The 13947-nt window shown below is 46.3% G+C and overlaps 1 protein-coding gene across 1 annotated transcript in view; it reads left to right on the top strand.

The window, feature by feature from the left end:
• Positions 1–3029: 3029 nt before the first annotated feature.
• Positions 3030–13947, top strand: part of LOC147091403 (chloride channel protein 1-like) — a 68491-nt gene continuing 57573 nt past the window's right edge. The window contains exon 1 of the mRNA XM_085976760.1: positions 3030–3133. Coding sequence (XP_085832886.1) covers positions 3122–3133 — 12 coding nt within the window. The 5' untranslated portion in view covers positions 3030–3121. The remainder of the gene's footprint in view (positions 3134–13947) is intronic.

Genomic DNA, 13947 nt, shown 5'->3' on the forward strand with positions numbered 1-13947 from the left:
ACTATTTCCTGATTGATACTCCGTCCAACAGAGTTGCAACTGTTCGGAGGCCTATAGACTACGCCCACTAGTGTTTTTTTCCCCTTATTATTCCTTATCTCCACCCAAACTGTTTCATTATCCTGATCTTTTGACCCAATATCATTTCTCTGTATTACAGTGATTCCTTCCTTTATTAACATAGCCACCCCAGCTCCCCTTCCTTCCTGCTTGTCCTTCCTGATCGTTAAATAACCTGGTATGTTTAATTCCCAGGCATTGTCACCCTGCAGCCATGTTTCTGTAATGGCCACAAGATCAAACCCATATGTAGTTATTTGTGCCATTAACTCGTCTATTTTGTTACGAATGCTACGTGCATTCAGATAGAGAACTTTCAAATATGTTTCATGACACTTAGTTCCTGCTTTTGCCCTTTTTATTACTTTACTTTTTACTCCATACCTTCTGCCCCTTCCTGACATGCTCTGGTTTTTAATTTCCCCACTGCTACCTAAGTCTATGACCTTCTCTGTTGTCATTTTTATTATTTGCTCTCTAGGAACCTTCCCCCCACTAGTTAGTTTAAAGCCCTCTCTACAGCCCTAGTTATATGATTCGCCAGGACTCTAGTCCCAGCACTGGCCAAGTGAAGCCCGTCCCAACGGAACAGCTCCCTCCTGCCCCAGTACTGGTGCCAGTGTCCCAGGAAGCAAAACCCATTTCTCCCACACCAGTCTTTGAGCCACGCATTTAACTCTCTAATTTTATTTGTCCTAGCCAAATTCGCTCGTGGCTCAGGTAATAATCCAGAGATTATTACCCTTGAGGTTCTGTTTTTTAATTTGACCCCTAGCTGCTCATACTCCTTTAACAGAACCGGCTTCTTAGTCCTATCTACGTCATTTGTACCAACATGGACCACGACAACTAGATCCACCCCCTCCCCCTGCAAGTTTCTTTCCAGCCCAGAGGAGATGTCCTTAACCCTGGCACCGGGTAGGCAACACAGCCTTCGGGACTCTCGCTCTCGGCTGCAGAGAACTCCATCTATCCCTCTAATAATACTATCCCCTACCACTACAACATTTCTATTTACTCCCCCCTCTTGAATGGCCCCCCATTCCACGGTGCTGTGGCCAGGTTGCTCATCCTCCCTGCAGTCCCTGCTCCCGTCCCCACAGGGAGTAAGAACCTCGAACCTGTTGGACAAGAGCAAGGGCTGCGTCTCCTCCAACACTACCTCCTGGATCCCTGTACCTGCATCACTCGTAGTCACACCGTCCTGTCCCTGACCATGGGCTACATCTGAATTAATTAACTTCATTGGTGTGACCACCTCCTGAAACACAGAGTCCAGGTACTTCTCCCCCTCCCTGATGTGTCGCAGTGTCTGAAACTCAGACTCCAGCTCATCAACACGGAGCTGGAGTTCCTGTAGCAGCAGACACTTGTCACAGATGTAATCACCGTGAGCCTCAATGGGGTCCACCGGCTCCCACATCTCGCAACAGTAACACATCACCTGCTCCATTCTATGTAATTAATTACATTTTTTATTGTTAGCTATGGACACCCTCTGCCCGATTATAGATGCTAGTATCCCCTTGGATTTAAATTAAATCAATCCCTCTAATTACACCAGTCAAATGGTTTACCAACAGTCACTCTGCACCAGAAAGGCCTTATTAACTACAACCCACAGAGTTAAAGTTTGAAAAGAGCACCTAACACCCCGCTTACCCTAACTCACACTTACCCAAACTCACAGCACTCTCTGCTGACTCGCACTCAGTGCTCACACTAGCAATGGTCTTTTTATACTGTTTGTTTGTTTAGAGCCAAATGAGTCACCCCTGCTGATTGGTTAGAGAACTGGTTTCCACTGCCTGCTGTGCCAATTTACTCCGACTGCAGTGTTACCTTGTTTTACTCTTCTGAAACCAACAGAATCCCAAATATTTAACTTTTTCCCTTTACTTAAACTGATTAAGTAATCTTATCAAGAATGATTTAAAGAGAAACAACAATTAAAGAACTCTCACACTTACCCGAACTCACAGCACTCTCTGCTGACTCGCACTCAGTCGGAGGGGCAGTACTGAGGGAGCGCTGCACTGTTGGAGGGGCATTACGGAGGGAGCGCTGCACTGTTGGAGGGGCAGTACTGAGGGAGCGCTGCACTGTCGGAGGGTCAGTACTGAGGGAGCGCTGCACTGTCGGAGGGGCAGTACTGAGGGAGCGCTGCACTGTAGGAGGGTCAGTACTGAGGAGCGCTGCACTGAAGGAGAGCTGCACTGTCAGAGGGGCAGTACTGCGGAACACCTGCACTGTTGGAGGGGCAGTATTGAGGGAGTGCTGCACAGTCGGAGGGTCAGTACTGAGGGAGCACTGCACTGTCGGAGGGGCAGTACTGAGGGAGCGCTGCACTGTCGGAGGGGCAGTACTGAGGGAGCGCTGCATTGTCGGAGGTGCTGTACTGAGGGAGAGCTGCACTGTCGGTGGGGCAGTACTGACGGACTGCTGCACTGTCAGAGGGGCAGTACTGAGGGAGTGCTGCACTGTCGGAGGGGCAGTACTGAGGGAGTGCTGCACTGTCGGAGGGGCAGTACTGCGAGAGCGCTGCACTGTCTGAGGGGAGCAGTGTACAGAAATCTCCCTGAGGGAGAGGGACTGAGAAACAGCAGTCAGTGTACAGATATCTCCCTGCGAGAGAGTGTGGGAAGCACCAGTCAGTGTACAGATATCTCCCTGAGGGAGAGGGGACTGAGAGACACCAGTCAGTGTACAGATATCTCCCTGAGAGAGAGGGACTGAGAGACACCAGTCAGTGTACAGATATCTCCCTGAGGGAGAGGGACCGAGAGACACCAGTCAGTGTACAGATATCTCCCTGAGAGAGAGAGACTGAGAGACACAGGTCAGTGTACAGATATCTCCCTGAGAGAGAGAGACTGAGAGACACTACAGATATCTCCCTGAGAGAGAGGGAGGTATTTACGCAATCGGTCCTGGTGATACAGTGGATGTGATTCATTAATCGTGCCATGTCTTCTCACTATTTTTCAGGCGCTTGATCTACCCTGCAGTTGTCACTGTCGTGATAGCATCTCTGACATTTCCCCCAGGGACTGGACAGTTCATGGCCGGAGATGTAAGTGAGTGAGTGATTGAGCTCTACCTGCCCTGGGAATGTTTGATGGGACAGTGTAGAGGCAGCTTTACTCTGTATCTAACCCGCGCTGTACCTGCCCTGGGAGCGTTTGATGGGACAGTGTAGAGGCAGCTTTACTCTGTATCTAACCCGCGCTGTACCTGCCCTGGGAGCGTTTGATGGGACAGTGTAGATGGAGCTTTACTCTGTATCTAACCCGTGCTGTACCTGCCGTGGGTGTTAAGTCTGTGTGTTATATTGAGAATTAATACACAGACCACAAGAGTAAACTTTAACAGGTCTTTACTAGTTGAAGGTCAGGGCGGAACTGCCCAATAAATCATTACACAGCACTTATATACCGGTGTGGTCACCCCCGGTATTACAGTATACAGCAGCCAAGATAAAGTAGTGCAACTCCTAAAATAGTTCTCTTAAAGGTGGAACGGTTACATACACTACAATCCTCCCTTTTTAGCTTAACAGTATATATTTTCCATTAAACATAACATCATAACATATCTATACAACTTCATGTAAAACAGTTCACAGATTCAGTCTCTGAGGGGGCGCCTCCTGACTCGGTCCGGATAACGCCTCGGTGGTGTAGTAGTTCTCGGTGGTGTAGTAGGTTCTCGTTGCTGGGGTGACTCGTCTAATAGTCCTTCACTGGACTTAACAGCTTGAACTTTCTTAACTTCAGAACCAGCATTGCTGACTTCTAAAGGCTTGAGTACCTTGGGAAGTTTTCCTACTTCCAGACTGATTTGGCTCAGTTCGGAGGGACCACGTGCGTGACCTGGTAGGGGTGATAATGGTTCAGATGAGTCATCATCTTCTGCTTCTTTTCTATTGTCTTCTATTTCCTCCATCACTTCAGCTTTTGCCTCTGCCAATTTCAATTTTTCATCTGCTAAGTTCAATTTTTCATCTGCTAATCTCATCTGCTCAATTCTTTGTTCTGACTAAGCTTTCCACTTGCAGCTTCAGCTTTTCATTGGAAAACTTAAGTTGCCTCATCTCCTCCATGCCCAGCTGGACGTTAGCCAGCTTTTGTTCCAAATCCAGACATCTCTCCTGAAGAGACTTCTTCATGTGTTCAGCTTCATCCAGCTTTTTCTGGGCTTCCTGCAAGTCTTTTACTAATGACATCACTTGTGATTTCAATACTTCAACTTCATTCGGAGATTGATTGTTCGGACTATTCAATCCCTCTACTGGAGCAGCTGTTTCAGCGTTCTGTTGTTCTACATTGACGTGAGTCAGCGTACTCTTGGCATCCAAGGGCTGCTCTGCTGCAATCTTCTCAGTCTGTGTTGCAACCTCAGCTGTTTCAATAACTTTTGAGAGCTCCGAAACCCTTTCCTTTGAAGATTGAAGCTCGTGTTCAAGTTTTTCCAATTTCAGAGTCTTGTCCCTCAGCATATGAAGGAGTTGGCTGACCGTTAACTCTTCTGACATCAGACGTTTCCCAGTATCGTCGTCATGTGTTTTTGACGTATAGGCTGCAGGGCTGTTTGTAACCTTGCACTGGGGGTCCTTTGTTGCTTTTAATTCGCCATCATCCGCAGCCTCCACCGTTCGAATTTCAACAATTGAATCGTCCGGTGATGCTGCACCCAACTTCAGTAGGAGCTCGGAATTCATGGCAGCCAAATCAGCCTTTCCTGCCTGCAACCTGCTAACAAGCGCCTTCAGTTGCTGAACATCCTGCTCCACCAGATTAGGGCACGCCCCTTCAGAAACTGAATCAGCTTTGATTCGTTTGGCCTCCTCGCGCAGACGGTTTGTGTGTTCCTGCTCCATTTTCTCAATCAGCTGCTTCTGCTGTCTTCCCAGATTCTCCAACTCTGTGTCAAAGAACTTTTTCTTTGCATTCATCTCTTGCTCAAAACGGCGAATCATTTGTTCTAATTGCTGTTGTAGTTTGAGATTGAGTTGAGTTCGAGCCCGGTGTTCCTCAGAAATGTGCATGTCTGTAGACTGGACAGACTCAGAATTCTCTGTCAAACTATGTTGTTGTTGTTCAGTGGAATTCTGTTCTGATACTTTGTTCTCTCCTGAAGCATTTATACACTCCTTCGTTTTTCCATCATTAGTCTGCAAGTCCATTTTAGACTTGTCTTTTGCACATGGGCTGGTCTTACCATCATCAGTTCCAGGGTCTGAGCTGATTGTCTTCACCGAGTTCTCACTCTCTGCTTTGTCACTGTCACTGCTGCATATGCCCTCATCCAATATTCTGGACAATCGTGCAGGTTTGACATCTTTTCTTTTTCCGGAATCTCCCGTTATTGCTTTTAGGGAGTGCCAGTCCATATTTATTTTCCTGATCCACTCCTGTCCCAGAAGTGGTGGACCTCCCTCAGGTAGTACATATATGTCCATTTCTTGGTGTTCTTTGCCCTTGTGTACCACCTTGACTTTTATCCTTCCGATGGGGTATACTCTTTGCCCCGTGTATGTCTTTAATACTATCTCCGTATCCCGTAGGGGAATATGTGTGAATAACCTTTTGTAATCTTGTTTATTCATGACCGTCAACGCCGATCCGGCGTCCAATTCCATCTTCACTTGGACTCCTGCTATCTGCAGGGTGACCCAGATAGTTTGTCGGTCAGCTTCCTTACTCACATTGTGAATTCTCAGACTACCCAGTTCCTTGCTGTTGGAGTCTGAATCCGAATTCTGTTCATCCGAACTCTTCTCAGCCACCTTGTGTAACTTGCTGCACTTTTCCTGCGGTGACTTTTTGTTGCTGGTCTTCTTTCCTGACCGGCATACTTTAGCTATGTGACCAAGCTTGCCACATTTTCTACATTCCTCGTTTTTAAACCAGCATTGCTTCTGATCGTGTGTTGTCTTCCCACAACGATAACATTTCGTTGTACCCAAAGCCATTTGATCTACGCTGAGTACCGCTGCCTTCAGCTGCATTTCCGCAGTGCCTCTCGCTGCGGCTTTGTGCGAGGCTGCAATAGAGACAGCCTTATCAAGTGTAAGATCATTCTCTTCAAGTAGCCGCTTTTGTGTTCCTTCTTTCGACAATCCGCACACGAATTTGTCTCTCAGTGCCTCTGTCAGTCCTTCCCCAAACTGACAGTATTTCGCTAGCTTACACAGTTCAATTAAGTACTCCGCGTTGCTTTCCTCTTTCAGTTGCGTTCTCGCATAAAATTTAAATCGTTCCGCTAACATCAGCGGTGTGGGGTTCAAATGATCCTTCAGGACAGCAACAATATTAGCGAAAGTCTGATCCGCCGGTTTAGCTGGTGATAGAAGATGCTTCAATAGCTCGTATGTCTTCGCACCCATTGAGTTTAGTAAGGTTAGTGCTTTATCTTCATTTGATATTTTATTTGCCTTACAATATATCTCTATGCGTTCTACATACGTGGCCCAATCTTCAACATCGGGATCGAAATAGTTGATGTTACCACGCTTAGGCATCCTCGCAATCTTCTTGAGAAACAAAAAGAAATTTTTCTTTAACTTTTTTTTTAAATGGCGGTTTCCCGCGCTTGTCTTCTTCCCCGCCTACTAAAATGGCGGCTTCCCGCGTTAGCCTTTCTCCCCCGCTGGCTGTAATGGCGATTGCCGTATTGCTGCGTTCGCCCTCCCCAGCGGTTTTCAAATCGTGCCTCCCAGCCCCTCTTGCAGTCCGGTCCTTTCCCCCGGCTGCGGCTGAGTTCTCCGCGGTTTTTAAAAAAAAATTTTCCCGCGCCTTACGCTGACCCGGTCGCTGCGCTTCGCGGCCTCGGTAGCTGCCCGGCCTTTTTCACCGGTCGCGGTCGAGCGCTCTCTCGACGCTGTTGCGTCTCCCAGCCCGCTTGCAGCCCGGTCTCTCACACCGGCTGCGTTTGTATTCACCGCGGCTTCCGTGCCTTACGCTGCCCCAGTCTCAGCACCTCTGGCCCCGACTTTTGTCCGGCTCTTTTCCCCCCCGGCCGTGGTCGAGTTCTCCACCCTTATCTCCTCCGTTCTTCCCTCCCCTACTTCACAGCCAACGTGGCCGACTTGCTGCTCGTCGCTGATCGGCTTACCCACCACCGTGATAGAAGGGATGATCACTGCCTGTTGCTGATGGAAGGCTTCGTGTCAGAATTCTTCCTTTGCTCTGCAGACTCGAGTCTTCTCTCAGCAGAATGGTGAGGGCGGATGCCTCTTCTCGACGCCCGTTAAACTGCCTTGGATGTATCTCTGCCGCAGGGTAAGATCGTACTCGTCGCCACTGTTAAGTCTGTGTGTTATATTGAGAATTAATACACAGACCACAAGAGTAAACTTTAACAGGTCTTAACTAGTCGAAGGTCAGGGCGGAACTGCCCAATAAATCATTACACAGCACTTATATACCGGTGTGGTCACCCCCGGTATTACAGTATACAGCAGCCAAGATAAAGTAGTGCAACTCCTAAAATAGTTCTCTTAAAGGTGGAACGGTTACATACACTACAGTGGGAGTGTTTGATGGGACAGTGTAGAGGGAGCTTTACTTTGTATGTAACCCGAACTGTACCAGCCCTGGGAGTGTTTGATGGGACAGTGTAGAGGGAGCTTTACTCTGTATCTAACCCGAACTGTACCTGCCTTGGGAATGTTTGATGGGACAGTGTAGAGGAAGCTTTACTCTGTATCTAACCCGTGCTATTCCAGCCCTGGGAGTGTTTGATGGGACAGTGTAGAGGAAGCTTTACTCTGTATCCAACCCGTGCTGTACCTGCCCTGGGAGTGATTGTTCGGACCGTGTAGAGGGAGCTTTACTCTGTATCTAACCCGTGCTATCCCTGCCCTGGGAGTGTTTGATGGGACAGTGTAGAGGGAGCTTTACTCTGTATCTAACCCGTGCTGTACCTGCCCTGGGAGTGTTTGATGGGGCAGTGTAGAGGGAGCTTACTCTGTATTTAACCCATGCTGTACCTGCCATGGGAGTTTTTGATGGGATGCTGCAGCGGGAGCTTTACTCTGTATCTAACCCGTACTGTACCAGCCCTGGGAGTGTTTGATGGGACAGTGTAGAGGGAGCTTTACTCTGTATCTAACCCGAACTGTACCTGCCTTGGGAATGTTTGATGGGACAGTGTAGAGGAAGCTTTACTCTGTATCTAACCCGTGCTATTCCAGCCCTGGGAGTGTTTGATGGGAGAGCGTAGAGGAAGCTTTACTCTGTATCCAACCCGTGCTGTACCTGCCCTGGGAGTGATTGTTCGGACCGTGTAGAGGGAGCTTTATTCTGTATCTTACCCGTGCTGTACCTGCCATGGGAGTGTTTGATGGGACAGTGTTGAGGGAGCTTTACTCTGTATCTAACCCATACTATACCTGCCCTGGGAATGTTTGATGGGACAGTGTAGAGGGAGCTTTACTCTGTATCTAACTCCGTGCTGTACCTGCCCTGGGAGTGTTTGATGGGACGGTGCAGAGGGAGCTTTACTCTGTATCTAACCCGAACTGTACCTGCCTTGGGAATGTTTGATGGGACAGTGTAGAGGAAGCTTTACTCTGTATCTAACCCGTGCTATTCCAGCCCTGGGAGTGTTTGATGGGAGAGCGTAGAGGAAGCTTTCTTCTGTATCCAACCCGTGCTGTACCTGCCCTGGGAGTGATTGTTCGGACCGTGTAGAGGGAGCTTTATTCTGTATCTTACCCGTGCTGTACCTGCCATGGGAGTGTTTGATGGGACAGTGTTGAGGGAGCTTTACTCTGTATCTAACCCATACTATACCTGCCCTGGGAATGTTTGATGGGACAGTGTAGAGGGAGCTTTACTCTGTATCTAACTCCGTGCTGTACCTGCCCTGGGAGTGTTTGATGGGACGGTGCAGAGGGAGCTTTACTCTGTTTCAAACCCGTACTGTACCTGCCCTGGGAATGTTTGATGGGACAGTGTAGAGGGAGCTTTACTCTGTATCTAACCCGTGCTATTCCAGCCCTGGGAGTGTTTGATGGGACAGTGTAGAGGGAGCTTTACTCTGTATCTAACCCGTACTGTACCTGCCCTGGGAATGTTTGATGGGACCGTGTAGAGGGAGCTTTATTCTGTATCTAACCCGTGCTGTACCTGCCGTGGGAGTGTTTGATGGGACCGTGTAGAGGGAGCTTTACTCTGTATCTAACCAGTACTGTACCTGCCCTGGGAATGTTTGATGGGACAGTGTAGAGGGAGCTTTACTCTGTATCTAACCCGTGCTATTCCAGCCCTGGGAGTGTTTGATGGGACAGTGTAGAGGGAGCTTTACTCTGTATCTAACCCGTGCTGTACCTGCCCTGAGAGTGATTGTTGGGACCGTGTAGAGGGAGCTTTACTCTGTATTAAACCCGTGCTGTACCTGCCCTGGGAGTGTTTGTTGGGACAGTGTAGAGGGAGCTTTACTCTGTATCTAACCCGTGCTGTACCTGCCCTGAGAGTGATTGTTGGGACCGTGTAGAGGGAGCTTTACTCTGTATTAAACCCGTGCTGTACCTGCCCTGGGAGTGTTTGTTGGGACAGTGTAGAGGGAGCTTTACTCTGTGAAATAAAGAGTAGATTGCCTTTCAAAAGCTAGGCTTTATTAACCTTAAAAAACCAGCAAGTACATGTTAAGCACCCAGTCTCAACCAAGCTGTAGAAAACTGAATTTAAGATGGCCACCACAGGTCACATGGAATCAACTAACCAATAAGTTTACAGCATATATCTCAAGGCAGGAAAACAGGCAACCAATTACAATGCTTCTTATAAAACAGAATAATCACCACATTCACCCCTCCTTTTAAAATATACTTCAACCTAGGTAGCCTTTACAGTTTACAATTAGTTATTTATGACTAGAGCAATACATATATAATGCCTTCAACAATTTAAAAATGTTACTATTAAATTATTAATTATTTTAAAAGTCCATTTTTAATCAGTCGACCGGATATCTTGTTCGTGTCGACCTTCTTAGCCTTGATGGAGTTCCTTGCCCTCCCACACCAGGAGACACAGAAATATCTTCTGCAGGGAGGCTATCAATATCCCGATTATCAACGGTTTCCGGATTGGAAGTCCCATTAGAAGGTAGACTGGGAGGGTCATGAACATCCATCGGGGGCAGACTAAGAGAATTGTAAGTGTCTGCAATAGGATTGGAAATGTTCGTAGTATCTGTGATGACATCAACATTATCTGAATTATGGCTATTGTTAATGTCCTCAGGAGAAGGCTGGCCACCACAAGGAGCTAAGTCTTTAACTGAAACCGTACTTTCTTTCCCATCTTGGAATCGAATGTGAGCATATTGGGAATTTGCCTCCAATAGCTCCACCTCCTCCACTAAAGGATCATACTTTGACAGTCTAACATGGCATCGGAGCAGCACAGGTCCCTGCATAGTAAGCCATGAAGGTACCGAATATCCCGTAGTGGATCTCCGCGGATAGTTGAAGAGCCTTTCATGGGGGGTCACATTAGTAGCCGATGAAAGCAATGATCTAATGGAATGCAGGGCATCAGGCAGTACCATTTCCCACTGTGTATTCTTAAGGTTTCGGGATGTCAAAGCCAACATAACTGCCTTCCAGATCACCCCATTGTATCGTTCGCACTGTCCATTACCCTGGGGATTATACGGGGTAGTTCTGCTAGTAGAAATTCCCCGACTCTGGAGGTATTCCTTCAACTGGGAAGACATAAAAGAACTTCCCTGATCCGAATGGATATACGCAGGCATCCCAAAGATGACAAAATGTTGAGTCAGACATTTAATAACTGTAGCAGCTGATACATCTGCACAAGGAAAAGCAAAAGGGAACCTTGAAAACTCATCCACAACAGTAAATATATATCGATCGAGTCGTTGAAGGAAGAGGCCCCTTAAAATCAACACTCAGGCGTTCAAAGGGAGAAGTAGCCTTTATAAGATGAGCTCGTTGAGTCTTAAAGAAATTTGGTTTACACCGGGCGCAGACAGAGCATGACGAAGTCATCCGCTTGACATCTTCAACTGAAAAGGGCAAATTCTTACTGCGTACGAAGTGTATCATCCTCGTAACACCAGGATGGCACAAAGCATTATGAAGATTAATAAGCGTATCTCTGTGAAGCACAGAACAATAAGCCCTCGACAGCGCATCAGCGGCAACATTATCCTTCCCCGGACGATAGACTATATTGAAATGGTAGCATGCCAACTCGATCCTCCACCTCATTATTTTATCATTCTTAATCTTTCCAAAATGTTTGACATCAAACATGAAGGACACAGATTTTTGGTCAGTTACTAACGTAAAATGTCGCCCAGATAAATAATGTCTCCATTTACGCAGTGCTTCTACTATTGCGTACGCCTCTTTCTCTATTGATGAATGTCTCTGCTCACTATTGCTCAGAGTATGTGAGAAAAAGGCTACAGGTCTTCCATTTTGGTTCAGGGTAGCCCCAATTGCAAAATCGGAAGCATCCATCTCAATCACAAAGGGAACCTGCTCATCAATAGAATGCACAACTGCTCCAAGGATATACTTTTTAAGATTATCAAAACACATCCTGGCCTCCCATGATAGAGGATATGTCGTAACCCGAATAAGGGGCCGGATCTTCTGCGAGAAGTTTGCAATCCAATTAGAATAATAAGAAAACAGTCCAACAACTCGTTGCAAGGCCTTAGAATTAGTAGGGCAAGGTAAATCAATCAGTGGTCGCAGCCATTCTAGATCTGGTTTAATCTTGTTTCCCGAGATAATATACCCCAGTAAATTTACCTCGGTGGTTGAAAAGATACACTTCTCTTTATTGAAAGTTAAGCCAACTTTTTCCGCAATTTGAAGGAATCTTTCTAGATTAAAATCGTGCTCCACCCTTGATTTGCCACACACCGTGATGTCATCTAAATATGAGAAGGTGTTAGAGAGAGAGTTATCACTTATAAAAACATCCATTGCCCGTTGAAAACAGGCGACACCGTTAGTAACACCGAATGGTACTCGGCAAAACTGGTACAGCTTTCCGCCAGCTTCAAAGGCCGTATATGGTTTGTCCCTCTTAGCGATAGGAATCTGATGATAAGCACTCTTTAGGTCAATAGTGCTAAAAACCTTATATTGAGATACTTTATTGATAAGCTCATCAATCTTAAGCAGGGGGTACGCATCTAATTGAGTATACCTGTTAATAGTTTGAGAGTAGTCTATCACCATTCGCTTCTTATGTCTCTCATTAGTGGTGACAACTACCTGTGCCCGCCAGGGCGAAAAACTAGGTTCAATGATTCCTTCCGATAAAAGATGTTGAACTTCAGAATTAATAAATTCTTTATCCTGACTGCTATACCTTCTTGACTTGGTAGCAATTGGCTTACAGTCCGGCATCAATTTGGAAAAAAGTGATAATGGAGAAATGAATAAAGAAGTTAATCCACAAATAGACAAAGGTGGCTTGGTTCCTCCGAACGAAAGACTGAGGGACTCATGTAATTGAAGCACATCATGACCAATCAAAATGTCTGCACAGAGATTAGGCAGAACGGATAGGCGTATATCAGTATACATATTACCTAGGAGAATTAATTTCACAAGGCAACAACCAGCTACTTGTGAGGTGAGAGTCGTCTGAGCCATACACACCTGATAGGTAACAGGTGAAATTTTCAAACGCTTCTCCCTCACAAACTGAAGACTTATAAAGCTCTCAGTACTGCCCGTATCTATAAGGGCCTTCACTTCTAACCCATTAACTTGGGCCATAACTATAGCTTTGTTTAGGCCATGGGAAAAGGCGGCAGAAACTGATGCAATAAACGCCCTATCTAAAGGCTGAATGGTCGCAGAGGAGGCAACTGATTTGCAAACACGTGCGTAATGACCTCCCTTGCCGCATTTACTACACACAGCCTCCCGGGCAGGGCACTTTAGACGGGGGTGCCGGGCGTTCCCGCAAAAATAACACTTCTGAATCCTAGAGGCAACAGCTGCCGAAGTAGAAACTGTTTCGGAATCTGGTAAACCACTCCTATTAAATCCACGTAACTCCCTTTCATCTGGAACTGCCGAAACCACGGTCGCAGGCCGATCAAAAAGAGCATAAGAATCTGAACCTCTCTGAGCCAAATCCAATGTAGACGCTTGCTCAAAGCACTCTTAAGATCCAAGATCTTATTTTCTAATAACCGCTGACGAATTGATCTAGACAGTAATCCATTAATAAATGCATCCCGTACCGACTCTTCCCTATGTTCTTCTGCAGACACGGCCTTATAATTACAGTTAGCACCAAGGCGCCGGAGTGCTTGTAAATAAGCATCCAAGGATTCTCTCCGCCTGCTGCCTGCGGGCAGATAAAAGGTGACGTGCAAATACCTCATTTTTGGGTTTAACAAAAAAAAATTTCAACGTAGCAATAGCCAATTCATTAGTTTCACAGTCCAAAATATACTTATACACATCCGGAGCAATGTAGTTGATTAGTATGTCCAACTTATTTAGAGATTGCTGATCCAACACACCCAAAAAGTTTTTAAATGTACGATACCAATGTTTCCATTGATCATCCACTCCTGCAGAATTAGGGTCAGCATTAAATCGTTCCGGTCGAAGATATCGTTCCATTATAGCAAAAGGTTAATAAATTGAAATAAAGAGTAGATTGCCTTTCAAAAGCTAGGCTTTATTAACCTTAAAAAACCAGCAAGTACATGTTGAGCACCCAGTCTCAACCAAACTGTAGAAAACTGAATTTAAGATGGCCACCACAGGTCACATGGAATCAACTAACCAATAAGTTTACAGCATATATCTCAAGGCAGGAAAACAGGCAACCAATTACAATGCTTCTTATAAAACAAGAATAATCACCA

Source organism: Somniosus microcephalus, unplaced genomic scaffold, assembly GCF_052327205.1.
Source record: "Somniosus microcephalus isolate GS21.2 unplaced genomic scaffold, FLI_Smic_1.0 unresolved_chr3, whole genome shotgun sequence".
Lineage (NCBI taxonomy): Eukaryota > Metazoa > Chordata > Chondrichthyes > Squaliformes > Somniosidae > Somniosus > Somniosus microcephalus.